This window comes from Micromys minutus (genome assembly GCF_963924665.1).
Source record: "Micromys minutus genome assembly, chromosome: 10".
NCBI classification, from domain to species: domain Eukaryota; kingdom Metazoa; phylum Chordata; class Mammalia; order Rodentia; family Muridae; genus Micromys; species Micromys minutus.
In genome coordinates, this window is record NC_137979.1 from 9,782,728 (window position 1) to 9,808,626 (window position 25,899).

General features: G+C 45.1%; 1 protein-coding gene across 5 annotated transcripts in view; it reads left to right on the plus strand.

Moving 5' to 3' along the window:
* Positions 1–25,899, plus strand: part of GRIA1 (glutamate ionotropic receptor AMPA type subunit 1) — a gene marked incomplete at both ends in the record, with an annotated part of 304,357 nt that overhangs the window by 251,452 nt on the left and 27,006 nt on the right. For all 5 annotated transcript variants that reach the window (XM_080924568.1, XM_080924567.1, XM_080924569.1 and 2 more), the window contains 2 exons: positions 10,811–11,009; positions 16,767–17,014. In XM_080924568.1, the coding sequence (XP_080780694.1) occupies positions 10,811–11,009; positions 16,767–17,014 (447 nt within the window). The remainder of the gene's footprint in view (positions 1–10,810; positions 11,010–16,766; positions 17,015–25,899) is intronic.

The following is a 25,899-nucleotide window of genomic DNA, read 5'->3' on the forward strand; positions in this document are numbered from 1 at the left end:
ATTTTAATAAAGAAGAGGGAGAAGGCACATACTGCTTTTGCAGAGGACCAAAGTTTTGACTTCCAGCATTCAAATAGAGTAGCTCAAAACTGACTGTGTAACTTGAGTCCCAGGGAGTCTAAGAGCCTCTGCTGGCCTCTCTGGGCTCTACATTCTGTTGCCCATACCCACATACAAACATGTAATAAAAACGAGACAAAACCTTTTAAACAGTTAAAGAAATAGCGACTATGAATTTGAGAAAGAGAAGACGATGGAAGGAGGAAACAGAAGATAGACTTGAAGTGATTATATCTTAAGATTAATATTCTGTAAAAATTTACTGATTTTAAGTCAGGATTTTAGGATTTGTGTTTGTCTTTTATTATACCCCAACAGCATTTAGACTGTAATGAAAGAGAAGAAACTCCCCCACAGCCTACAGTTTGAGTAAATGTAATATCTACCAAATGCACTCATAAAGCTTTGGCATTTGTAGAGATTGTCCTGGTGGAGAAACTGGGAGAAGCTTCTTGCAGTAGACACCTTCTGAGACAGAATGGGAAGCTAGGGGAAAAAATCTCTTATTTGGTTGGGTTTTTGTTTGTTTGGGTGATTTTTGTTTGCTTCTTTTTGTTTGTTTTTGGTTGCTTGTTTGTTCATTTGTATTGTGTCTATATGATAGAAGAAATTTAACCAGTGATTCACAGACAGCGACAATGACTGCAAGGGATGAAAGTTGAGAGAAAGCATCTATTTATAGGGATCTTCTCTGCACAGGAAAAGTGACTGGACAACTAGAAAAGAAAAGATGGGCCAACTTTACATTTGTAATTTTGATGGCACAGACAAATATGTAGAGAGTAGTCTCAATCAATTGTAGCCAAATCAACATCTTCATTGAGGACAGGTGAAGAGGAGTATCAAGCCTTCACAGGACCAAGGGTTTCTCCTGCTATTGATGCCAGACAGTGCCATCTTCTGCTACATATGCAGCTGAATCCGTGTGTCCCTCCCTGTGTACTCTTTGGTTGGTGATTTAGTCCCAGGGAGCTCTGAGGGGTTATGGTTGGTTGATATTGTTCTTCCTATGGGGTTGCAAACCGCTTCAACTCCTTCAGTCCTTTCTCTAACTCTTCCATTGGGGTCCCCGTGCTCAGTCCAATGGTTGACTGTGAGCATCTGCCTCTATATTTGTCAGGTTCTGGCAGAGCCTCTCAAGAGACAGCTCTATCAGGCTACTTTCAGCAAGCACTTCTTGGCATCCACAATAGTGTCTTGGTTTGGTGTCTGTATATAGGATGGATCCCCAAGTCAGGCAGTCACTGGATGACCTGTCCTTCAGTTTCTTCAAACTTTGTTTCCATATTTCCTTTAGACAGGAGCCATTCTGGGTTAAAAATTTGGGGATGAGTGGGTGGCCCATCCCCCAACTGAAGGACTTGCCTAACCTCTGGATATGTTCTCTATAAGTTCTTCCTTCCCTTTGTTGGGCATTCCAGCTAATCTCATCCCTGTTGGGTCCTGGGAGCCTCTTGCTTTCCTGGCATCTGACACTTGCTGGTAGCTACCTCCAGTTCCCCATCCCCCATCGCTACACACCTCTGTTCAAATTCCTGACCCTCTGTATTTTATCCCCGTCTCCTCCCATAATTGATCCTGCCCTCCTTTGTCTCCCTCTTCCTCCTTTCTTTCTCCCAAGTCCCTCTCATGAGTATTTTGTTTCCCTTTCTAAGGAAAACTGAAGCATCTACATTTTGGTCTTCTTCACAATATCTTGGGTATTCCAAGGTTTTGGGCTAATATTCACTTATCAGTGAGTGCATACTATGTGTGTTCTTTTGTAACTGGGTTACTTTACCAGTATGATATTTTCTAGTTCCATCTATTTGCCTAAGAATTTCATGAAGCCATTGTTTTTAATAACTGAGTGCTATCCCATTGTGTAAATTTACCATATTTTCTGTATCCATTCTTCTGTTGAAGGACATCTGGGCTATTTCCAGTTTCTGGCTATTATAAATAAGGCTGCTATGAACATAGTGGAGCATGTATCCTTGTTATATGTTGGAGCATCTTTTGGAGTATATGCCCAGGAGGGGTATAGCTAGGTCCTCAGGTAGTACTATGTCCAATTTTCTGAGGAACCACCAGACTAATTTTCAGAGTAGCTACTCTGGAACCAGCTTGCAATCTTCCCTACAATAGAGGAGTGTTCCTCTTTCTCCACATCATCACCAGCATCTGCTGTCACCTGAATTTTTGACCTTAGCCATTCTGACTGATGTAAGGTGGAATCTCGGGGTTGTTTTGGTTTGCATTTTCCTGATGACTAGGATGTTGAATATTTCTTTAGGTGCTTCCCAGCAATTCAATATTCCTCAGTTGAGAATTTTTTGTTTAGTTCTGTACCCCATTTTAATAGGGCCATTTGACTCCCTGGAGTCTAACTTCTTGAGTTCTTTGTATATATTGGCTATTAGTCCTCTATCGGATGTAGTATTGTAAAAATCTTTTCCTAACCTGTTAGCTGCCATTTTGTCCTATTGACACTGTCCTTTACCATAAAGAGGCTTTACAATTTTATGGGGGTCCCATTTGTTGATTGTTGATCTTAGAACATAAGCCACTGGTGTTCTATTCAGGAAATTTTCCCCTGTGCCTATGTGTTCAAGGCTCTTCCCCACTTTCTCTTGTATTAGCTTCAGTGTATCTGGTTTTATGTGGAGGTCCAATTCTCAAGTCCAAGTGGATCAAGGGTCTCCACATAAAACCAGACATACTGGGGATATCTCTTGAGAACATCTGTCAAGAAACAAGATGGAAGGTTGAGAGTATCAGCTGATGATAGGCGAAAGAGAAGGAAGGTGGGTGTGGCTGGGGTGGTAAGAAGGGAAGCAAAGCTTGGCCTTCCAAGGCTCCACTGTATGATTAACAGGGATTTGTTTTCCCCACCCCTGTGTTTGTTTTTCTATTATTTCTATGACAGGACTGAGCATCTTGAAGCAACTCAAATATATTAATTTGCAGCTCTTATGTTGAACATCCAATTCTGGGTCAAAGGGATAAGATGCTGCTACCCAGGGACTCCTGGGGGATGGGGAGAAGGACCTGTTTCCTCGAACATTTGGATTATTGGCAAAATATGGTCACTCTTGTTTTAAGAACAACCTTGTTTCTTTTGGTGGCTGTTGGCTAGGGGCTGTTTCTGACTTCTAGACAACACCCTGTCCCCTGATCCTCTCCTCTTCCTCACCTGGCCATGCATCATCTCACCCTGTGATGAGCTGCAGACCATCCCAGTAACCCTGCCTCGTCTCATCAGCCAGCCCTTCTGACTTCCTCTTCCACTTTCAGAGGCCAAGCTGTTTACCTAGTGGCCACTCCTTGTTTTAAAGTTCCTAACTTTAATTCTCCAAAAGTTCTCTTTTGTTATTTAATGAAATATGTCCATAGGTTCTAGGAGTAAGGATTTGGGTGACTTTGAGGGTAAATTTTCTGCCTGTGACACCCCACTTGGTAAGTTAGGTAACTTGTCCAAAGTCATGGCCTCATCTTTGTAGCCAACTTTGAGCCTAAACAGCCTGGGGACGGCACCTTTTTCCTTCCTACCTTAATTACTATGCTTTCCAGAAAACACAATGTTGAGGCTGGGAGGATTGCTCAATGGTGAGTTATCTGCTTCTCCTGTGCAAGGCTCTGGATTCCACATATAACATAACAGCAAAGAAAGGACGGTGGGAGAAAAGAAGAAAAGGCAGAGAGAGGAAGAGAAGAAAAGAGAAAGAGGAGAGAAAGAGAAGGGGGAACTAATTGCAGACATTCTCAAATGGAAGACATGAGAAATATATTTTGAAGGGAAGTTTGTAATGGTTTACAGCCAGCCTGCATTCATTTTATAGTATTCTGTAAAATAGCCAACCCCACTCAACATATTAACATAGTACATCCAAATTCTGGAGTCAGAGCCAGCATGCTCTGACTTGGTTCTCAGCTGGGGACTCATACAGTTGCAATGGAGTTGTCAGCCACTAAGCTCCTGCCCAGAGCTCAGGACCCTCTTCCACACATTCCCTTTGCCATCAAAATTTACTTCCTGGTAACTACAGGAGCTGTTGTCTTGCTGACTATGAATGAGAACCACTCAACTTTGAGGGATCTTTCTGGGTGGTGGGGAGGGGTGTTGAGTCCCTCTCATCTTGATGATAGAAACTATCCCTGACCCCAGCCCTCACATACACATTTTCAATCTCTCCAACTTCTGTCTGCTACAAGATTCTATCCATGAGTTCCATGCTTGGAACAGGCCCACTAGGTAAGATCATCAGTTTAAGTTCAACTGATGGATCAGTGGAGATTAGCACTCTCCCATAGGTAAGCTCCCCTTTGTAACTGAGCACAGCCTTGAGTGAGCTTAGGACAGAGGCCAGTTTACAATGCTGCCCACTTATCTTCCTTGCACATGGGAAGGGACTAACCCATGTTCTTGGATGCAGGAGCACAGAAAGGAGGATGAATGGTAGAAATGGATGCTAAAAACGGGGACCTGGTAAAAGCAGTGTTCCCTGACCTCTTCAGAAGGATGTAGAAGAAGGCTCTCATCTCCTGAGGTTTAGGAGGAAGATCCCACACTCTTAATCTCTTGAATACCAGAAGGAAGGTTCTTTGGAGCCTGTTCCTCCCAATTTACAGCCTGGGGGCAAGACCAAAGTCCAGTCAGTCTCTAGCCTTGGTATTATTGTCAAGAGGGAGGCTGTGCTTGGCTGGAACTCTTGGGGCAGAAATGGGAAGATCGAAGCAGGTGCTTCGTGCCTGTAATAACCCAAAGAGATCTTCGACAGTGATTCACCAATGGTAGGGAACTGTCAGGATTTGTGGGAACTTCAGTTTTTTACAGTGCGTCTAAAGAAGCAAACTTTATTATTTTAACTTGTGTCTTACAGAACGTGTTCCCTGACAATCACTTTGCAAAGATAGCTAAAGGAACAGGATTTTATACCATGGGAGAATTGTAGATACATCTGAATTATCACTTCTTCCAAAATAGTCTTCTAAAGCTTTGCGATGAGCCTATTGAGTCATAGACAGAGCATTTACTTCTTTTCTTCTATAGATAGCTCAGGAAAGCGGGACAAACTGCATGTGAGGTTTCCTGTTCCTTCAACAGATCTGGGGACTGTATTGGGTTGTAGAAGTTGAAGAAGGAATCTAAACTCCTTTAATGGCTTCATAGTTGGGTGTGGTCACAAATGAAGCTGAAAAAAAAAACAGAGACTCGTGACCAGTGCAAGGGTTTCCAATAAATGAGAAACATGAATGGAGGCTCCAGGCAGACAATCTTAAAGAGAAGGGGCCTCTCAGAAGGGTCTGCATCTGAGCTCAGGGCTCTGCTTAGTCTAGAACCCACTGTTTGATCTCCAAACATGTTCTATGGTGCCCATAATTTTGATCAGATGAAGCCTTTTTCTGCCTCAGGACCCATGTTCCTCCACACTGTGTTCGCTGTCTAAAAATAGATGCTCCCAAGCTATTCACACTTTCAGACTTTTCCCCAACCTTCCACTCTGCCTTTGTTTCTTTCCCAGTTGCTGAGATTAAAATAATCCTGACAAAGTATCTTAAGAAAGGAAGGGTTTAGTCCAATGCGCAGTCACAAGTTACAGTGCAGAGAAGCCACAGTACCAGGTGCTTGAGACTCCTGGGTCTATTGCATCCACTGTCAAAAACAGAGGGCAAGGGATGGGATGCATGCCGCTGCTTAGCTCGCCGTCTCCATCTCATACAGTCCACATGCCTAGGCAATGGTGCGACCCACAGTGGGCAGGTCTTGCCATATCAATTCATTCAGTTAAGGAAATTCTTTCCTTGATGTTCAGCACCCAACCTCATCTAAACAATCCCTCACTGAGATGTCTGCAAGATGAATTCAGTCAACTGCAAGTTGGCAGTTAACACTAACTGTCGTGATCTGTCATCCTTCACATTACCCAGTCGGAGGGAGGCCCTCCTTCACTCTTCCAGACTCCCCATCATCCATCAAGTTAGTGAATTAAAAATCACAGTATCGACTGGTGACCTCAGCCAGTCCTGCTCATATAGCAGATGGGGGCTTGAGGATCCAAGAGGTGAGGTTAGCTCCTTGGATTTCCACAGCTAGAAAGGATGAAGCTGGGATTTGAATTCAGATCTTATGATCCAACACACCAGAGTTGTGAGCACTGTGCTTGGCTTTCTAGGTCTTACGGGACTGCCACCCGCTCACTGGGGCTGGAGAGGTGGCTCTGCTGTTAAGAGCACTTGTGGCTCTTGCAGAAATCCTAAAATCAGTTCTCATCATCTACACTGCGCAACTCACACGGGCTGAAAGTCCAGCTCCCAGGGGTCTGATTCCCTCCTCTGGCCTCTTCAGGCACCTGCATGCACATGACATATACATACACAGACACTCATAATTTTTTGAAAAAAAAAAAAACATTTTTTAAATGAAGCTTCTGACCCAGGCACATGTGTGAAACTTATACCCTTGGTGTGACTATCCACATGATTATCTAACCGACTTTCATTGTACTTTTTCTTTAAGACGTGAGTATTGTCTTATGTTGGCCATGTTGGAATACAGTGACTATTTGTGGGCTCAATCCCACTGCTGAACAGTTATGGCCTACTCTATTTCAGATCTGACTTAGATTCCCTCCTCACTAGATAACCTGGTGGCACCCACCTTCCAGGAGGCCATGGTATTGATACCCAGCTGAATGCAGACATGGATCACAGAACACAACAGCCTAGAACTTGTTGGCTCCAACAGTCCTCCTGCCTCGGCCTCCCAAGTAATAGGAACTACAGTACAGGCACCAACCACAATTCCTTGAAAAGTTGGTCTTTTAAATAAGGTTATATTCTATTCTCTTCGTTATCATCAGCTTTGTATGCTGCGTTGGTATTTACTGGAGAGCACAGTGTATGGGAGGGACCTCAGCAAAAGGCTGGGGAGCTCAAGGCTAGTTTGGTCTACAACGCAAGTAAGAGGCCAGCCTGGGCTACCTGAGACCCTGTCTCAAAACAAAAAAAAAAAAAAGATTAATAAATGTCTTGCATTGTTCACTTACAATCCTTTGCTAAACTTGCTTCTGTGCCATCTTTCATTCAGAATACTAGCAAGATACCACTTCGGGGTGTTTACTCTGGCCCACGTCTACTTTGTGCCTGAAGTTCATCCTTACAACCCCTTTAGGGGCTCCCACTATAACCCCCATCTTGCCAAGAGTTAAAACAAGGTTGTAAGAAAATATATAAAATGACTCGCTCAGATTTTCCTGCTGGGCAGGACAGCAGGTGGTCCACACAGCTTCCAAACTCCCACTTAGCTATCTTAGATGCTCAAACAAGCTGAGTGTCCCTTTGAAGGCATGAATAGGGTCCCTGGTGAGCTTAGAAAGGAACACTGGCCCTGCCAAGGTGGCTGCTCTGCTGGCTCAGCAGGGGAGAAGTGAGAGGGAGGGGCTGAGTGTGCAGGGGAACCGGCTGTGGCAAAATGGTACCTGACAAATGGGATGTTTTCAATCGATTATTTTAAGTGGAATAGTGGCTTCTAACATGCGTCCCACATGTTAATTAAAGCGGAAGTGTGCCTTGTTCATTTGCCTCCTGCTTGCTCGTGAGTTAGGGACTATTTTTAAAAAGTCCACAGCACACTGTATTTAAATATGCCCCCAACTTTAAAGACTCTAAATGCCAGGCATTTTGGGCCATTGATGAGAAAAAGGCTCACACCCAGGCAACTGAGGGAGGGTCCCAGACCTTCAGAGCCCCCATGGACTCTGATAATCAGCTGGTGATTTGGAAGTATCAGGAGCGTGGGGCGGGCCACTCAGCATGCAGAGAAACCATATGCTTTGTTATTATGGGCTGCCCAGCAGCTATAAAAGAAATCCTTCTATGTATGTAAAGCCCAAATTATATATGGAAGAAGCCTCATTTTAACAGCAGTGTGATGCCAAATACTCTCTTCTAGGAACTGTGGGGTGAGAGAAAGTCAGGGCCTGCAGTTGGCCTTGAGAGGATGGTGGGGGAGGGGGAGCTCGGCAGAGTCCAACTTCAACACAGGTGGAGTCGCGCCCTGATGTCAGATCTTAGGTCCCCATGAGCTCAATCACTAGCTTTGTTTAACTGCAAATCTTCAAATCTTTCTCAACCTCAGGTTCCTGGCAAAGCAACTGCCATATTCACACCTGGGCTGCCCAGAGGAAATAGAAACAAATGCTCTGTGCAGCTCAGATGGGGTTTTACATACATACATACACACACACACACACACACACACACACACCAAAGAACATGGTGCTGGGAGCCTACTGTTTGTGGGAACTGCAATGGCCACTTGATCACATTTCTTTCCTGACTTCACTGGCTGTTCACACTTCAGGAACTGCCTCTCCGGTGCAGAATGCTCCCAGCCAGTGTGCTGGCTAGTTTTAAATGTCAACTTCCATACAAGCTAGAATCGTTTTGCAACGGGGAACCTCAACTGAGAAAATGTCCCCACCAGACTGGCCTGTAAGCAAGCCTGCCCGCTGTGCATTCTCTTGATTGCTGATTGATGTGGGCGCAGCTCACTGTGGGTAGGGCCACCTCTGAGCTGCTGGTTCTGGTTTACTTAAGCAGGCAAAGCAAGCCATGAAAATCCAGCCAGTAAGCAGCATTTCTCCTCCATGGTCTCTGCATCAACTCCTGTCTTCAGCTCCTGCCCAACTTTTCTGGATGCTGGACTGTGATCAGGAAGGGGTAAAATAAAATAAACCCTTTCATCCCCACATTACTTTTGATTATGACGTTTTACAGCAGCAATGGGAACCTAACTAAGGCAGCTTCTTGGAACCGGGACTGCACAGCTCTTTCCCAGACCTTTTTAAAAGTAGCTGTTTGAAATCAAAGACAAAGGGAAATAGTCATGCCCCATGGCCTCTTAAGTTTGGCTGGATGAAGGGACCCAGGAAGTGTCCCTTCTGTCCCCTGTCTCACAGGGATGACAGATATGCGTCTAAAGGAAGGAGCAGTCTAGATCCATCTCTGTCTCAGAGGTGATTTGGAGTTGAAGCTCCTGGATCAAAAGACAATGGCAGCTGAAAACTTTCCACTCCCCACTCAGTCTCAGAATGGACTTTTTGGAAGGGCCTTCATATAGGTTCCACACCCCTGGCCTCTAACCAGGGCAGTGCTCCCCATACTGTTCACACACACCCCCAAATGCCACTATGTGTTGTACTAGCATATCTGCTATGCTTCTGCTTGCCTCTTTGCCTCTGAAGAATGCCCTCCAGATATGCTACATCCTTAACATATTATGACAGTGCAGCTCACAAAGACACTGGCTTGTCCACAGTTGTGCATATAATAAGACAAGACGGGGCTGTTCATGCTTTGCCCAGCCCAGAGTCCACTCTCCTGTCTGGGTTCTTCTACTCCATCCCTCTGTTATTCTTCCTAATGTTGCCAAGGCAGCTTAAGGGAGGAGGCTTAGGAAGGGAGGTTTGCTTGTGCTCACACAGAAAGTACCGTTCATCATGGAGGGAAAAGCACAGAGACAGCAGGGTGGGAATGCGAGGCAGCTGCTCATGTCACATCCACAGTCAGGAAGCAGAGATGAAGGATCAGCTCACCTTTTCCAGTTCATTCAAAGGCCCTACCCATATTCCCACTTAACCCAGTGTAGAGATTCCCTCATAGACACTCCCAGATGCCTGTCTCCTTGGATCCTGCCAAGATGGCAGTCAGGGTTAACCATCACACTCTCTAAGAAGCATACACACTGGTTAGGGTCAGATCTCGGCTCCAGCAGCCTTAACATGACAGGCTCCACCACTCACCTCAATATGGCAATCAAGCAAACAGACGTGAGAAGCAGACAGAGGAGATGCATCTAATGTGGTCACATGGGGAGTAGGAACAAAGAGCTACAGTAATTTCCCTGCTGTCCCCTGCAGCGTCTGAACATGGTATTTAGTATTACACAGAGGCACAGAGGCCTGCCTGGTCAAAATGTGGCCCCCATTCATCATAGACCCAGCTCCAGTCTATTTCACGTTGTTAGAACTGTGGGAAATCTCTTCCTGCGACACAAGCTCCTCCTCCTCTAGCTGCTGATAGGGTCCCAGTCTTTTCTTTCCCCTGCATGAGATTTAATTGTTTGATAGGACATCGGGGTGTTCTTGACAGTGTCTTGGTTCCTGCCTGAGGGTCTCAAAGTCACTGTGAGGAGAGAGTCCTTGGGGAGCACAAGAGAGTGAGAGAGGCCACTGTGGCTCCTCTTGCTGGTCATCTTTCTCTTCATTATTTGGGGTCCATGGGAATATCCAGGAAAGCTTCATCTCATGTATTAGCCCTTTCTTTCCTTTTTAGTTTGTGAGTGTGTGTGTGTGTGTTTGTGTGTGTGTGTGTTTGCACTTATATGGCCGCATTTGTACCAATCTTCTTTGTAGGTGTGGCTGCATTTGAAGGGCGTTTACACATATCTAAGAGGCTTGTGGACAAGTGCTGACACATTGGTGTCACTGCTGACATGTCTTTGTGTGTCTGTCCAGGTAAAGCGAGTGTGAAGATTGCCCATCTGTGATATCACCCCAGGGGCAGAGACCCCACAGTTCCTCATCATGACAAGAAAGGAGGCACAGCATCTCTCTAACATTTGAATTCTCACATCTTCCTCACAGAGTACTGGGTGCAATCAGGTTAGACGGGTCTGCTGGCAGAACTTTGCTGGTTCCCTGCTCCTCCGCAGAACCTTTCGTAACTAATGTCCATGCCTCTGACCGGTCTTCCTTTTGACCTGCAGGTCCCTGTCTGGACGTATCGTCGGCGGCGTCTGGTGGTTCTTCACTTTGATCATTATCTCCTCGTACACAGCCAACCTGGCTGCCTTCCTAACTGTGGAGAGGATGGTGTCTCCCATTGAGAGTGCAGAGGACCTGGCAAAGCAGACGGAAATTGCTTATGGAACATTGGAAGCAGGCTCCACTAAAGAGTTCTTCAGGGTGAGGGCATCCCTGATCCTAAGGGCTTCTTGGAAGAAAATCACTCCATTACACTTCACTCTCCATTAAAGAGCATGGGGGGCTGGGTAGGAGTGGCTCCATGGTGGAAGTACTCGAGATGCTGTGTGTTCCTTCCTAACCAACACAAATAAATAGACAAACAGACAGACAGTGAGATCACAGGGAGCAAGATAACTACTTATCTTCATACAGATCTCAGAAACTCAGTGAAAGCTCTTGGGTTTTGAGGATCAAGAGGACTACTGAGGTGTACTGTCCTTTTGGGTGAAAGATTGTTAGAAGGACTATTAATGCCACAGACAGACAGCACGATGAGGTGTCTGAGGAGAGTTCAGGTACCTGAGGAAGAATTTTGGTCTCTTCTCATAGAACTCAGGAAAGGGAGGTCTTGTGCCAAATAGGTGATGAATGGCCCACACTTCTTGTAGTCAGTCAGGTTGCCACTGATTCCCAAATGGCAAGGCAGGGTGTCTTGAGTTTCAAGGGAGGGAGGAAGAAATATTGTTAATGTATGACTTAGAGAAGGCAGTACATTGGGGAGGAGCTAAGAAAAAGGCAGGGGAGGCCTAGATAGGATCTGGAGAGGAGGCAGAGAGTAGGGATTCATTTGGGAAAGGTACAGCTATCTAACAGGTAGGAAATGTACCACCTGTAGCCTCCTGATGTCTTGGAACTTGGTAAAGCACCTACAAGCTCTTTTGGAGAAACGAAAATTAGAGTGCCTGCTACTCTCCTGGAGCAGACACCCAGGCAGTCTTAGAGGGCCACAGTTTCGGGCAGGTTCTGGTGAGCCTTGCCTTTTTCCTTACAGCAACTGTGAGTGAGGAAAAGCTAACTTCAGGTGGCCATGGCTTGATCAGCCTCTAGACAAAATTTAATATTTGGAACATTTCTCAGCTGTGCAAAGACCCCTGGAAAATGGAATTCTGCATTTATAGAAGCTTCAAATACCCTACCATATACTAGTCTGTGCTGCAAAGGACAGGAAAGGCAATCCTATTCCTGCTCTCCAGGGTCTGTCATTTAGTAAGGAGTGACTTAGGAAGTGTGTGGCCGAGGCTCATTCTTGGGGCTTTCTCTCTTGTTACGGCTTCTCCAAGAGCAAGAGAGCCTTCCTTAACTCATGGTGAATTCCATGCGTTAGGATCAGAAACTTGATGGTGTCAACACAAAAACATAGCTCTTACCTCAAAATAATAATAATAATAATAATAATAATAATAATAATAATAATAATAATAATGAGTTCATTCTGGAGCCAAGTCTGAGTTACCATGACCTGGGAACACAGACTCTGGTAACCCCAAACTCTGTGTTCCAACATAGAAGATTTTGGAGTAGCAGAGCTAGGAAATTCTTAAGTCAAGGCACTTTTCAAATGCTTTGATAGAAACATTAAGGAGACAGTTACAGAAAAGCAGAGAACTCTCAATCATAGGCCCTGCATGTTATGCAATGACAATCTTGTCCTTTGGTTTATGGAAAATTAGAGTTCTGTTAATACATTTGAGAGGGAACGTATCTGTTGTTAGATTGGGCTTTGTATCTTAGTGACAGGATGTTGGGTCTAACACAAATGAGGGACAAAGAATGGCTATTTAATGGGATAAAGCTGGACTGAGATCAATGGTAATTAGGCTCTCAGCCTGCAGCGTTCCAACGTCTCTACCTCACAGTAGGTCTAGTCAGTCTATCTGCCTTTGCAGACTGCTTCTTTCCAGGAACTGCCATTCACAGTGGCCACCAAAGTCATCCTTAGCCAGTGTTTCTGAGTCAATTGTCTCATGACCACAGTGAATGATAGATAAAACAGTTTGAGGAGAGAAATAGTGAGGTTTATTGGGAGGTAGAGTCACAGTTCCCTGCATGAGTTGCTAAGCAGCACTCCAGGTTGGAGGCGTTCCTACCCCAGGAAGACGGCTGTGTGTCGTCGACTTCAGCTGGGATGAATGTGGTCCATTCTTTTGAATATACTTAGGGAATTCTGATCTGTTGGTGGATACAGGGACCATGCTCAGGATCCAGGAAAAATGGGGGTGGGGTTGGGTCAAGTTCCAAGGAGGAAGAACATGGAGGTAAAAAGAACACAGGCTGGTGATGGGCCGGCTAGAGTCGGAGCGTTTGGATTCCAGACCCGGCACTCATTCGCAGAGTGTATTGTGCAGCCTTTGGACTCTCTGAGGTCACTGCCAGTTCATGTAGACAATTTGATTGTAATCCTAGCTGTTTATAAAGGGGGCTGCTTTGTGTCTCACTCCTCTGGCTGCCTCACAGCAGACACTGTTTCCCCGATGGATAGGATGATCTATTGAAGGAAAGTATCAGAGGAGAGTTAAACAGTACCAGACCAGGGAGAACATGTGAAGCCCAGTGGACATGATGAGGCCTTTGTGTCTAGGTCAGACAAAACAGGTGAAGAAGCAGAGGTCTTCAGTCCTCATACGGTCCTTAGTCAAAGCCTCTGATTGTTATTAATAAGGTAGGAAGCAAGCCATGCACTGAGCTTTCCAGCACTGAAATAATCTTGAAAACAACAAAGACACAAATACTCATAGTAATCCCACCGCCTAAGCACTCTCTTCCTGCCAAGCTCTGGGCTAGCATTTACCTATGATTGTGTGTTGTCTCCATGGCAACGCTGTCCGAGGGAACTGTTAACACCACTGTTCAAAGAGAAACAGTGGGCTCAGAAAGGTCATGTCACCTGCCTAAGCTCCTGTGCCTGGCAAGATACAACAAGGAGGAGGCTGGTTGGTAGAGAGGAAAAACAGATGTGCCACCAGGAGTTGGGGGATTCCTCCGTGCATGACACAATGGCAAAGTTTTAATTGCTCCATCACAGGCCCCAGTTTCTTTACCTGCAAAAGGGAACTGATAGGAGATATCCCATGAATCCCACCATGTCTGTGACCAAGACTTTGGTGGGTGGGGAGACCTCACCCTTCACTCCCACTAGGCAGAAAAGGAAAAAGGCAAACCATGAAATTCCTCACCCCATCTCAGAAGAATCCATCTCCCAGTCCTCATGACAGCGCCATCCAGAGTCATGAGACAGTTTAGTTCTCCATGGACAGTTTAATTAAGACATGTGGAAGGCAGTGGGAGCTGTGCTGGACAGAGTCAAGAACAGATACCCTGGCATGTCCCCAGGCTTCTCTGCCATTCATCCTCCACTTGAGTTCCTGGAGATTAAATTGTCCAGATGGTCCCTGAGCACCTGTGAGCACTGCCTGTGCTTTGGGGATATGGCTGAGAAGATATGGTGATTTTTCTGCATATTGCTGCCCCAGGGTTTTTCTGCTCTGCCTGTCCACAGCCTGCTCCCTACCGAGCCATCCTGTCAGGTCAAATTGCATCTTACAACTGTCCTGCTGTGTGTGTTGTTGGTTTTGTGCCTGGAAGATCATCTGATCCTGACCGAATATATGCGTTTCCCTGTTTCTTGTAAGGGAGTATTGAGGCCCCTGGACATGCTGTGATCTAGGATCTGGGGTGGGTATTGCCCCTCCCTTTCCTGTCCTCTCTTCTCTCTCACTCATTGATGATGTTGATTCTTGTCAGAGGCAGACATTTCAAACCACCAAGGTGTTTTAAAATTACCAAGAAATAAAAGGAGCAAATGGAAGGCTGAAGAGAAGTGTTCCAAGGACCAAACCAAGACTTAGACCTAAGACTAAAAGTGGGTCCAATGTCTTCTCCAAATGTCTCTGTGAACAAATGAATCAGTTTGTCTAATGAAGGATTGCCACAAATTAAATTCATGCTGAAGGCCTCCTAAAAATTCCAAGCAACCATTTTCAGTATTTTTGACTCAAAACTAAGAAATTTTCTGAAACCTAAATATCTTATAGATCAGTTAACCAACATGACAGTTGTGTATTAAGATGCCATTCACAGCTGATATTCCTGACATCAAGAAAATAAACATAATACTTTATACAGACCAAAAACAATGTTGTGTGTATAATAATGATTCCATATATTAGACAGACGTGATCTACTTATAACAGATATGCAGATTGTATGACTTTTTTAGTACCCGTCATTTTCTTTATTGTAAGACCTCTCTATACAATGAGCACTGGTCCATTTCCAAAGCTTTGGGACTGGAGATACAAATCAGTGGGTTAGGTACTGACAAATGCTGGGCCTCATTGTTTAGGACTCTTGGGACTCTGGTGGATCTAAAAGCTCTAGGTTTACTGCAGAGGGTCTACATTTTTACAGGTTTAGGGCATAAGTGTCCACTAGAGATTAAGGACAATGTCCTGGGGCTGACATAGGACTTGCTCTGGTATTTGGGAAGAGAAAGATGCAGCCATACTGTATCAAATAGTATGTATCAAACAGTCCAATCAAAACCCCCAAGAAAAAAAGAAAGAAAAGGCCAGAGCTGGTTTCATATATGAAGAAACAGGTTCACCAGATTTGGAATGTGTGTGTGTGTGTGTGTGTGTGTGTGTGTGTGTGTGTGTGTGTGTACACATGAATATAAGTACATGAAGAAATACTTACATATGAACACAGAGAGAGTTCAAAGTCAGGTATTTTCCTCAATTATTTTTTCATCTTAGTTTTTGAGACAGGGTCTCTCACCAAACTTGGAGCTCCATGATTTAATCTAGCAAGACTGACTAGCTAACACACCTCAGAAACCCTCCTGCCTTTGCCTTCTCTACACTGTGATTCCAGACATGCCCTGCTATGCTAGGAAAATTTTTCTTAATGTGGGTATGTGCAAGGGATGTGAACTCAGACCTATGCCTGCAAAGAAAGCAGCACTTCACCAACTGAACTAGCTCTCCCAGTTTGGAGACTTTTAAGATGTAAGGAGATGGCAAGTCTCATGTTGTGTTCCTAACTTTTCTGTCACTGTGATAAAATGACATGACACATAGGAGGAAGGGTTTATCTGGACTTATAATCCTGGAGAGATAGGGGTCCATCAATGTGGGGAGGCATGGCAGGAAGCAGGTATAGTAGTCATAGAAGGAAGCTGGGAACTCACACCCTCAAAGCACAGAGACACACAAAGCACTGAGAGTGAACTTAAAGTATTTAGAGCCTTAAGCTCTCAGAGCCCATACCCAGTGGCATTCCTCCTCCAGCAAGGCCACACCTCCTAAACCTTTCCAAACAGTTCCAGCAACTGAGGACCAAGTATTCAAATCCCAGAACCTTTGAAGAACAATTCTCATTCCACCCACCACATATGCTATATGCTCTATCAGACAGTGATATGTGGAGGGCAGGTCTCATAATAGGTGATTACTAGAACTTAGCAGCACATGGTCAAAAGAATTTTTGTTGTTGATTATTTTTTTAATTTTTACAATATTTAGTGAAGTCAAATCCTGCTGACATTCAGCCCTCTGCTTTGAGACAGTATACATGCATTCCTTTTGAACTATAGACAGATCTACAATGTCTTTCAAAGATAAGACAGTGACCCGGTTGCTTATCTTTCACTATTTAGGAGTATAATTGCTCAGAAGTAATTAAATGATTCTGAGATACACTGCTCATTCTGTATTTACAAGATATTTGTACCTTGGAACCTACTGATACTAATTAGAGGCTCTTATTTTGCAATCACTCATAATTTGTTTCTTCCTAAGCTGATCTGGCTCATGAATGTGTGATCAAGCTCCACTAAGCTCTTCACTGATGTATGTGCCAACCCCAATTCAAGCAGCACCATTCCTTACCCCTGGTTTTGTTCCTATCCCCTGCCAGAGGTCTAAAATCGCTGTGTTTGAGAAGATGTGGACATACATGAAGTCTGCAGAACCATCTGTGTTTGTTCGGACCACAGAGGAGGGCATGATCAGAGTGAGAAAATCTAAAGGCAAATATGCCTACCTCCTGGAGTCCACCATGAATGAGTATATTGAGCAACGCAAGCCCTGTGACACCATGAAAGTGGGAGGTAACTTGGATTCCAAAGGCTATGGCATTGCAACACCCAAGGGGTCTGCCCTGAGGTAAGTACCCAGATGTGCTTTCTTCGTGCTCCCTCTACCCTCCCTATCTCTCAGGAACGAAGCTGCTGCATTTACCACAGGCCCCCATGCATAATTTGAGCCTCCAAGAAGAGATCTTCTGAAATGCCTGTGGGCCTGGAAGATTCCAGACACCTGTGACCTTCGACCCTGAGGTTGGAAACTGACCTGGGGGCCTCAGCTTGCTTTGCTGTCACTGTCTATGTGCCCCTCCCCATGCCTTGTGTTCCACCTCACTCCTTAAGTGTTGGGTGTCAATGAACCCAGTGCTTCTGTCCTGTGATCTGTGGCAATCCATCCTTGTCTAGAAACCTTGCACCCAACTCAGCCATGAGCAGGGTTCTCCAATTTTATGGACTCTGACAGGAAATGGTTTGTAATGTGTCTCTCAAAAGTAGAAACACATTGTCCAAATGAAAAGCCCAGCTCTCTGAGCCTTGAGAAATGCTCGAATCAAAGTACCTCCTAGTGAAGAGGTCCAAGTCAACCCAGCCTGTGTGCTTGTTCTGACACAGGTCTTTCAAGCAAAAGTGGGTTGATAATCAAGAGGCATCAAAGAGGCAAAGTCAGTATTATATTCACATAAAGAAGCTTTGCTATTCTTTCTAAATAGCTAAGGGTAATTCTTGCATACTTAAAAATCAGATGGGCTAATGCAGAGTTAATTCTAGAATTTGCTACTATCCTGCAGAAGGCAAGACATTTGATCACCCAGTCCCTAGGTTTCCTTGTACAGAAGAATTGACACCCCACTCCTCCTGAGGTCAAGAAGATTGTTAGTCAAAATGGGATAAACTAAAGTTGAGCATTTAATCCCTGCATTCAGGAGGCAGAGGCAGGAGGATCCCTGTGAGTTCAAGGCCAGCCTGTTCTACACATCCTGTTACAAGCCAGCCAAGGCTATGCAGCAAGACCCTAGCTTTAAAAGGGGGGGGGGGTCAAGCAATGGATGGATAAACTACATGAGGATAGAGAGTACCCTCTTAGGAAGAACAAGATGGGTTAACGAAGGCTGTGAAAGGATGGAGAGAGACCGTTTCACATGACAGTCATGGACACTCTGCCTTGATTCATTCATCAATGGAAATGACACCGTGTTCCTCCGTTATCCAGGCACTGGCATAGCAGCTGGCACCACTGTTCTGAACACGGCACCCTTCCCGGGTAACTACATGATTTCAAGAGGAGGCAGCCATTCAACAGCTTATAATTGCTTAATGTTTTAATAATAATCATGAAAGGTACTAGATTAGTCTCCAAAAGGGGCCCTCGAGGACATCTATTTCCAGTAACAAGATAGAGCCAAATTGTCACTGTAAGACATGTGGGTATAGTGGATAGGATGTAACAACTCTCCTTTTAAATGCAAGTTAGGAACCCTCCAGGGCCAAAATGGAGGGGAAAAAATCAAGACCAAAGTGAAAAACAGAAGCTAATGATTCTGGGACGACCCTAAGCAGGACAAAGTTGCAGATCGTACAACATCTCATGTACTCTGGAGTCAGCAATACAATCAAGACATCAAACAGAGTCAGTCTAAGAGAGAGGGAGAGAGGGAGGGAGGGAGAGGGAGGGAGAGGGAGAGAGAGAGAGAGAGAGAGAGAGAGAGAGAGAGAGAGAGAGAGAGAGAGAGAGAACCTGCTCGAAGACACTAATGCAAGAAATTATAACACAAGGAGAAGACGGGGGAGGAATAAGGCTAAGCTTGGAACATGAAGCTGAACAGGATTTTGTAAAAGATTTTAGTTTTTATTCAAATGCCAGCAACAATGCTTTCAGGCATTTTAAGTAATTCTCCAGACGTTCAAACAATAAAGATGGGCAGCCAGGATTTAGACATCACTGTCTCCAACCTTGGTGGCCTGGTAGTCAGCAACCAGGCCATCACCCTGAAAAAGTCCCAAGACTCTCTGTGTAAGTTCAGGCAAACTTTAAATGAGATCCAGACAGTAGCATCTGTTGATGAAATGACTTTCTCCCAGATGCACAGTAAAGAATCAGATACCATGAGTTCAAGAAAAACCAGAGGTTGTCTCATGGCTTTATGGTCACGGCCATCAGCTGAAAACAAGGCACAAGAAGTGCTGGGGTCTGTCTGTCAACCGGTTACTGAAACAGCCCCTCCGCTGAGACAGGCATTTGGAATAAGAATACAATCGCCTCACACGCCGAAGATTGGAGGGACTGTTTTACAGCGATGGCTCAAATATTAATGAGTCACTTTGGACCAAACCTGAGAGATGCATGTTTGCCTGTTCCCGCTACTTTTGCATCTGTGACTTGATCCCAGGAAACTACTCTGTAAACAAGCAGAAACCCAGGTAATTGACAGGGAAGGTTTTGTCCTCTGAACCACTGCACTGTGTTCGAAACTGTTAAGACACTCACAAGACTGGAAAACGGTTAAAGTTCATGATGTAGATGTGATTCTGTATGCTCTGGACATGGGTGTGACTTTCTCAGCATGCCATCAAAGCCAGGGCCAAAGCAGTGATCCAGGCAGGTGCTCTACAGTGCCACCTCCATTTGTTCTGCAAACTACAGTATCTCTGCACACTAGTGACCTTCCCTTCCAGTCTAGGTGATATGGATGGAGCTTTGTCAGTAACGTACTTGTCACACAAACTTAGGGAGCCATACTTAATTCTCAGAACCCACATACACAAAGCGTGGGCCTAATTCCAAGGCTAGAGAAACAGAGACAGGAGGATTCTTGAAACTCACTACCACCCAAACTGTCTATCCAAGTCAGCAGGTTCCATGTTCAGTGACGAATACCATCTCAAGAAACAGGATAAGAGAGCAATATGGGAAGGCATCTGATGGTGACCTATGGCCCCCACATGTGTATGCTCATGTGCAACACCTATGCCTGTATGCACATGTAACAGGGGGGAGAGAGAAGAAGAAGAAGAAGAAGAAGAAGAAGAAGAAGAAGAAGAAGAAGAAGAAGAAGAAGGAGAAGGAGAAGGAGAAGGAGAAGGAGAAGGAGAAGGAGAAGGAGAAGGAGAAGGAGAAGGAGAAGGAGAAGAAGAAGAAGAAGAAGAACAAGAAGAGAGAGAGAGAGAGAGAGAGTCTGGAAGAAAGGAAGGCAGGCAGGAAAAAAGGAAGGAAGGCAGGAAGGAAGGAAGGCAGGCAGGAAGGAAGGAAGGAAGGAAGGAAGGAAGGAAGGAAGGAAGGAAGGAAGGAAGGAAGAACCTCAGACCCGAATCTTGCTCAAACACCTGTCAGCTCTGCTTAGCAGGAGTCAGATCATGGTCCCCACCATGTATTAAAAGACTCTTGGTGACAGAGTAGCATTTGCCTCCCTGGCCTCAAAACAAATACTCTGATGAAGCAAGGCAGCTCAACGCTTGGCTTTCCATTTGGACACGTGGCATTCCTTTGAAACAGATGTGTTTGTTGGCTGTTTCTGCATGTTTGGGCTTGGGTGAGGGGCTTAGTTATGTTTCTGAAGCCCTTGGGCTATGGATAAAGATGGACGGGCCAATGCCAGTCACTAGGGGAAAGACAATTAGTAAATCCACTAATTATAATGTATGGTCCTTCTGGGGCCAACTAAATTAAGTGTCCAGCTATTCTGCAATCTCTTCACTGAGATGAATAATCCCTTTAGTTAGAGATGAGGTGTTAAATCTCCTAGATTAAGGTTCATGGCTTCTATTTGCAAACCCAAGCAAGCGTCTATACTTGGGCTCTATTGAATTCATAGTTAATGACTCTCCTTCACAAACCATAGGCCAGGAGTTTGATGGATTTGCTAAGAGTTATACCCTTAACCAAGACATTGGTCAAAGTCTGGTCTTTAACTGACTGTGGTTATGTGGGGGCTTTTGTGGTCTCTGTGATTGTAACACCTCACCTCCGTCTTCTGTCACATCTTATCCATGCCAGACGTTTGGGCCAAGGGGGCAGGAACACAAGGCAGCTTTTTCCCTGAACCCTCATGAACAACAAGCATTCAGAAAGGTTTGGTACCTACTCCTGGCTATTCCATTTTACAGCTCTCTTCTGATACCCAGCCCCCACACAACATTGTTCATAGGACTGCAGGAGTCATGGTAAGAAAAGCAACCCCAATCCCTTAGTAGTGTAGTTGCCAGAAGAGACACTGAGCAGAAATGCACATCTACTGTTTTTCTGGGGGGCATAAGACAATTAATGGCAATCAAAGGGAGAAGCAGCCATATCTAAGAGACAGAATTTGCCAAGTGGCATTGGACAGAAGCTTTGAAGAACTATAGGAGACAAAAATGGAGGACTAGAGTGGACAGGTGCAGAAGATGTTAAGCATGGAGTTTGTCTGGAATGGCTAAGGTCCTGTCAACTGGAAGAAATGTCACAAAGTAAGAGCCATAAGTTAAAGTCTACAGTGAAGTGTGACAGCTGCCTCTGCAATTTGGGTTTGATGTCAGCAGAGGTCAGAAGAGTAATTCAAAGTCAAGAAGGAACCTTGACTCTAAACATTACCTGTAGGTGGTTTGTAATGATAAGAGGCAAGAAAAGGAGGGTTGCAGGCAGATCGGTCACTTTCAAAGCTGTCTTGGACATCTTGGATGAAGGCAGCAAACTGATAACAATTTATGATGGGACAGAAACAGGGAAGAAGTGGCTGACACCATGTTTACTATAGGCTTCGTTTTAAAGCTGAGTAGTTTGAAAAGTTGGCTTTTTTTGAGATTCGGTGCTGTTGGCCAAGGGCTAAAGAGGTACCAACTGATGCCGCAAAGGTCTGGATTCCCAATCAGAATCACCTCAGTTTTTCTCTGAAATGCCTGAAAGGTCATTTAAGGCATAGCTTCAAGAGGTGTCAGCCTTCTAGCCCGTCAGCCAGGATGATACGGGCTGCCAAGCATCTCCTGAAGTTGATTGTACCATACCTGTCTTCCTCCTTCTCCTCTTCTTCTTTTACTTAATTTTTCACATAAACTTATTTATTCACTATACAAGCCTGATCCCAGACCCCCTTCACTTTAGTAACCCCTCACACAGCCCCACCCTCTTTTCCTGTGAGATGGGGGAGGAGTACCTGGGTACCAACCCACCCTGGCACATCAAGTCCCTGTGAAACTAGACACGTTCACTCCCACTGAGGCCAGACAAGGCAGTCCAGTTAGAGGAACATGATCCACAGGTAGGCATCAGAGTCAGGGGCAGCCCCTGTTCCAATTATTGAGGGACCAACAAGAAGACCAAGCTATACATCTGCTACATATTACAGAGTGTCTAGGTCCAGCCCATTAATGCTATTTGGTTAATGGTTCAGTCTCTGGGAGCCCCCAAGGGTCCAGGTTAGTTGGCTCTGTAGGTCTTCTTATGGAGTTCCAATCCCCTCTGGGTCCCCCAACTCTTTCACAAGATTCCCCAAGCTCTGTCTAATATGGCTGTGGTTCTCTGTATCTCTTTTAGCTAGCTGCTTGGTGGAGCCTATCAGAAATCACTGATGCAGGCCCCCGTCTACAAGCCTAACAGACTATTGTGAGTAGTGTCAGGGGTTAGTTCTTGCCCGTGAGATGAATTTGAAGTTGGCCCAGTCATTGGCTGCCCATCCCCTCAGTCTGTGCTCCATCTTCTTCCCTGTACTTCTTGTAGGCAGGACAGATTTTGGGTCAAAGATTTTGTGGGTGGGGTGGTATCCTTATCCCTCCACTGAAAGTCCTGCCTGGCTGGCTATAGGAGATGGCCAGTTCCGGCTCCTGTTTTGTCTTTTTCATTCTCTTTTCCAACATAAAAGAATCTCTAGATTGCTCAACAACAATTCCATCTCACTAGAGTTCCCACAGGATATGCCTCTCTCTCTTCACACTACTTCCAAGAACTGTCTACATTAACATCTAGGTAAAGAAAGAAGGAATGTGATGGCCACACATCAAGGATGTGTGAGATGCACATACATGGGGACTTTGGAGACAGCTCTGGGGACCTCCCTCCTAAACTATTTCTTTGCCCGGTGCTGATCTGAGAGCTATAAAAGGCTGTAGGGAATTCTCTTCTCCCAGACAGTCACACTGACCCTGGAAATAATTGAGAAACCAAAAAAAAATAAGTGATCTGTCCAGCATCGAATCTATTCCTCTGAAGACTCAGCCCTGAATTCAGTGTCTATTGAAATTCCCAGGAGAGCTGGTTTTAAGGGGGAAAAAAGGAGTCTCTTCCAGACTCCAGTAACCTGGCTCCATAGATCCATACCGTGGGATCGAGGGTCACAGAGACTGAATAACTCCCCAGGGATTCTGCTTGGCTAATCAGGGCTAGAAAGGTTTAAGGAAAAGGGCAGGCCAGCAACAGGAGCCAAGCAGGGATTGGGGGGGGGACATATATATAAGCAGCAAACCTGTGAGGGACCTAGGCAGTAGTCACCAGATTTGGAGGCACATAACTCGATTCAGGTCTTAGGTTTGTGACTTTGCCAGTGTCTGACCTTGCCAGGTCACAAAAGCTTTGTAAGCCTCTGTTTTCTTATCTAGAAAGTGAAATTGGGCCAGTGAGGTGACTTGCTGAGTGGCTCAGAGCCTTTCTCCACAGTCCGGGTGATCTGAGTTCAATTCCCAGAACCTATGGAAAGGTAAAGGTGGAAGGAGGAACCCAGCTCTATCAAGTTGTCCTTCATCAATGTGCACACACACACACACACACACACACACACACACACATCCTGTGGCACATTCTCTCTCTCTCTCTCTCTCTCTCTCTCTCTCTCTCTCTCTCACACACACACACACACACACACACACACACACACACACACTCACATTCTGTGGCATATGTACATGCTCACACCATACACACACACACACACACACACACACACACACACACACATATAGCAATAAAAAAAGGAAATAATCATTTCATGAAGTTTCTTCCACAAAGGCCCACCTGTCACAGAAGACACTTCTTAAGGTTCTCTGCCCATCTCCCCCTTAGACCCATCCAAAGTCACTTTAGATCTAAGTAATTACAGAAACAAGTCTCTGTAAAACCCACCATGTCAGAAACACACATGAGCCTTGCCCATTTCCCTCTCCACTGTACACACTGGCTACATTTGAAAGAAAATGTCTCTCTCCAAGAACAATCTGTGGTCCTCCCCCACAGGGAACACACTGAAAAAATAAAACACTAATATTTCATTTCTCCCTCCCTCCCACACTCACAAGTATCAGCCTCTCTTCTGTAGCTTGGTACTGGTGCAGGGCCCTGCTGCTAAGGATAAATACAGTATGTCCCAGTGAAATGGCAGTCCCTTTCAATTGGTCTTTGCCTCCTGATGGGTAGCCAAGGATACGTGTTGTCATGGTAACCCCATGAACTCAATGACCCAGGTCAGGTCTGATCAGAGACAAAGCTCTTGGCAGAAAGGCTGTCTGTCTAGTCTGCATTTTCCATCCCCAAAAGATCTGGAGAAGGAGAAAGAAAGAAAAGGAAGCTGGTGGATAAGAAGGGAGACTGAGAGAAAGGGAGAATGGCTGGGAGGAGGGACAAAGAAAAAGAAGTGGGCAGGAAAGAAGAAAGGAAGGAGGGAAGGAAGGAAGGGAGGGAGGGAGGGAGGGAGGGAGGGAGAGAGGGAGGGAAGATATGTGAATGTATGTGTGAGAGTTTATGTGTATGTGAGAGTGTTTATGTGTGTGAGAGTATGTGTAAGGGTATGTATGTGTCTATATGTGTGTTTATGTGTGTGTATATCTCTGTGTGTATATGTTTATGTGTGTGTGAGTCAGATTTTATGTGCATGAGTGTTTATGTGTGTGGGAGTGTTTATGTGTGTGGGAGTGTTTATGTCTTTGAGAGTGTTTATGTGCATGGGTGGATGTTTATATGTGTGGAGGAGTGTTTTTATCTGAGGGTGTTTGTGTGCATGGGAATGTGTGTGGGAATGTGTGTGGGAATGTGTGTGGGAATATGTGGGAGTGTTCATATGTGTGTGGGAGTGCTTGTGTGTGTATGTGTAAGTGTGTGAGTGCACCCATGTGCACATGCAACTTCGAGCATATTTGAAGAGAGATGGAGATTTTCCAAAGTATACCTGGTGTGGACCACAAAGAGCACAGAGAAAGCATCTTAGGATAGATAGCAGGGCAGTATCCGGTCCATATCCCAGGCCTAGAGTGTGGTGAGGGCTTTGCTTATTGACAATTAACTCGATGCCCGTCTAGCACTTGAGAGAAGTACCGCCTCCGTCATCTTACCCACATGGTGGGGCTATGGTGTGATACTGTCTTCTTCAAACAGTTCGGAAAACTGAGGCACAAGGAGGTGGCAAAATTGTCCCAAGATTCCCTAAGCTGGATTCCCAGCTTACGCAGCCTCATTTCCAGAATGTCTCCTCAGAGATAGACTTGTGAGGAAAAGGGGACAGAACAGTTAAAGTCACAGGCAGGTGTCACGGCACATTACCACAATCTCAGCGCTCAGGTAGTGAAGGCAGGAGGATTAGCCATTCCCAGCCAGCCTTGTCCATATAATCAGTTCAGAGCCAACCTGGCCTGAGAGAGAGAGAGGGAGAGAGAGAGAGAGAGAGAGAGAGAGAGAGAGAGAGAGAGAGAGAGAGAGAGAGAGAAAGAGAATCTAACAATATCAGGAACATTTAATATATAGATTTCAACACATACGGGCACACATGCACACACACACACACACACACACACACACACACACACACACATAAACTTATGCAACTAATGTGGAAACTGAAAAACAGATTTCTGCTTCAAGCCTGAATTCCACAGGGAACACTCTTGTTTCTGTTCTACACTGTTTGTCTGTGGAGCACAGTGGTCTCCCTGAGAAGGGAGCCATCCTCTAAGCTAAGCTAATGTCTGACCATATACTTACATCCAAATGACAGAAGTGTGTCCAGCACATAA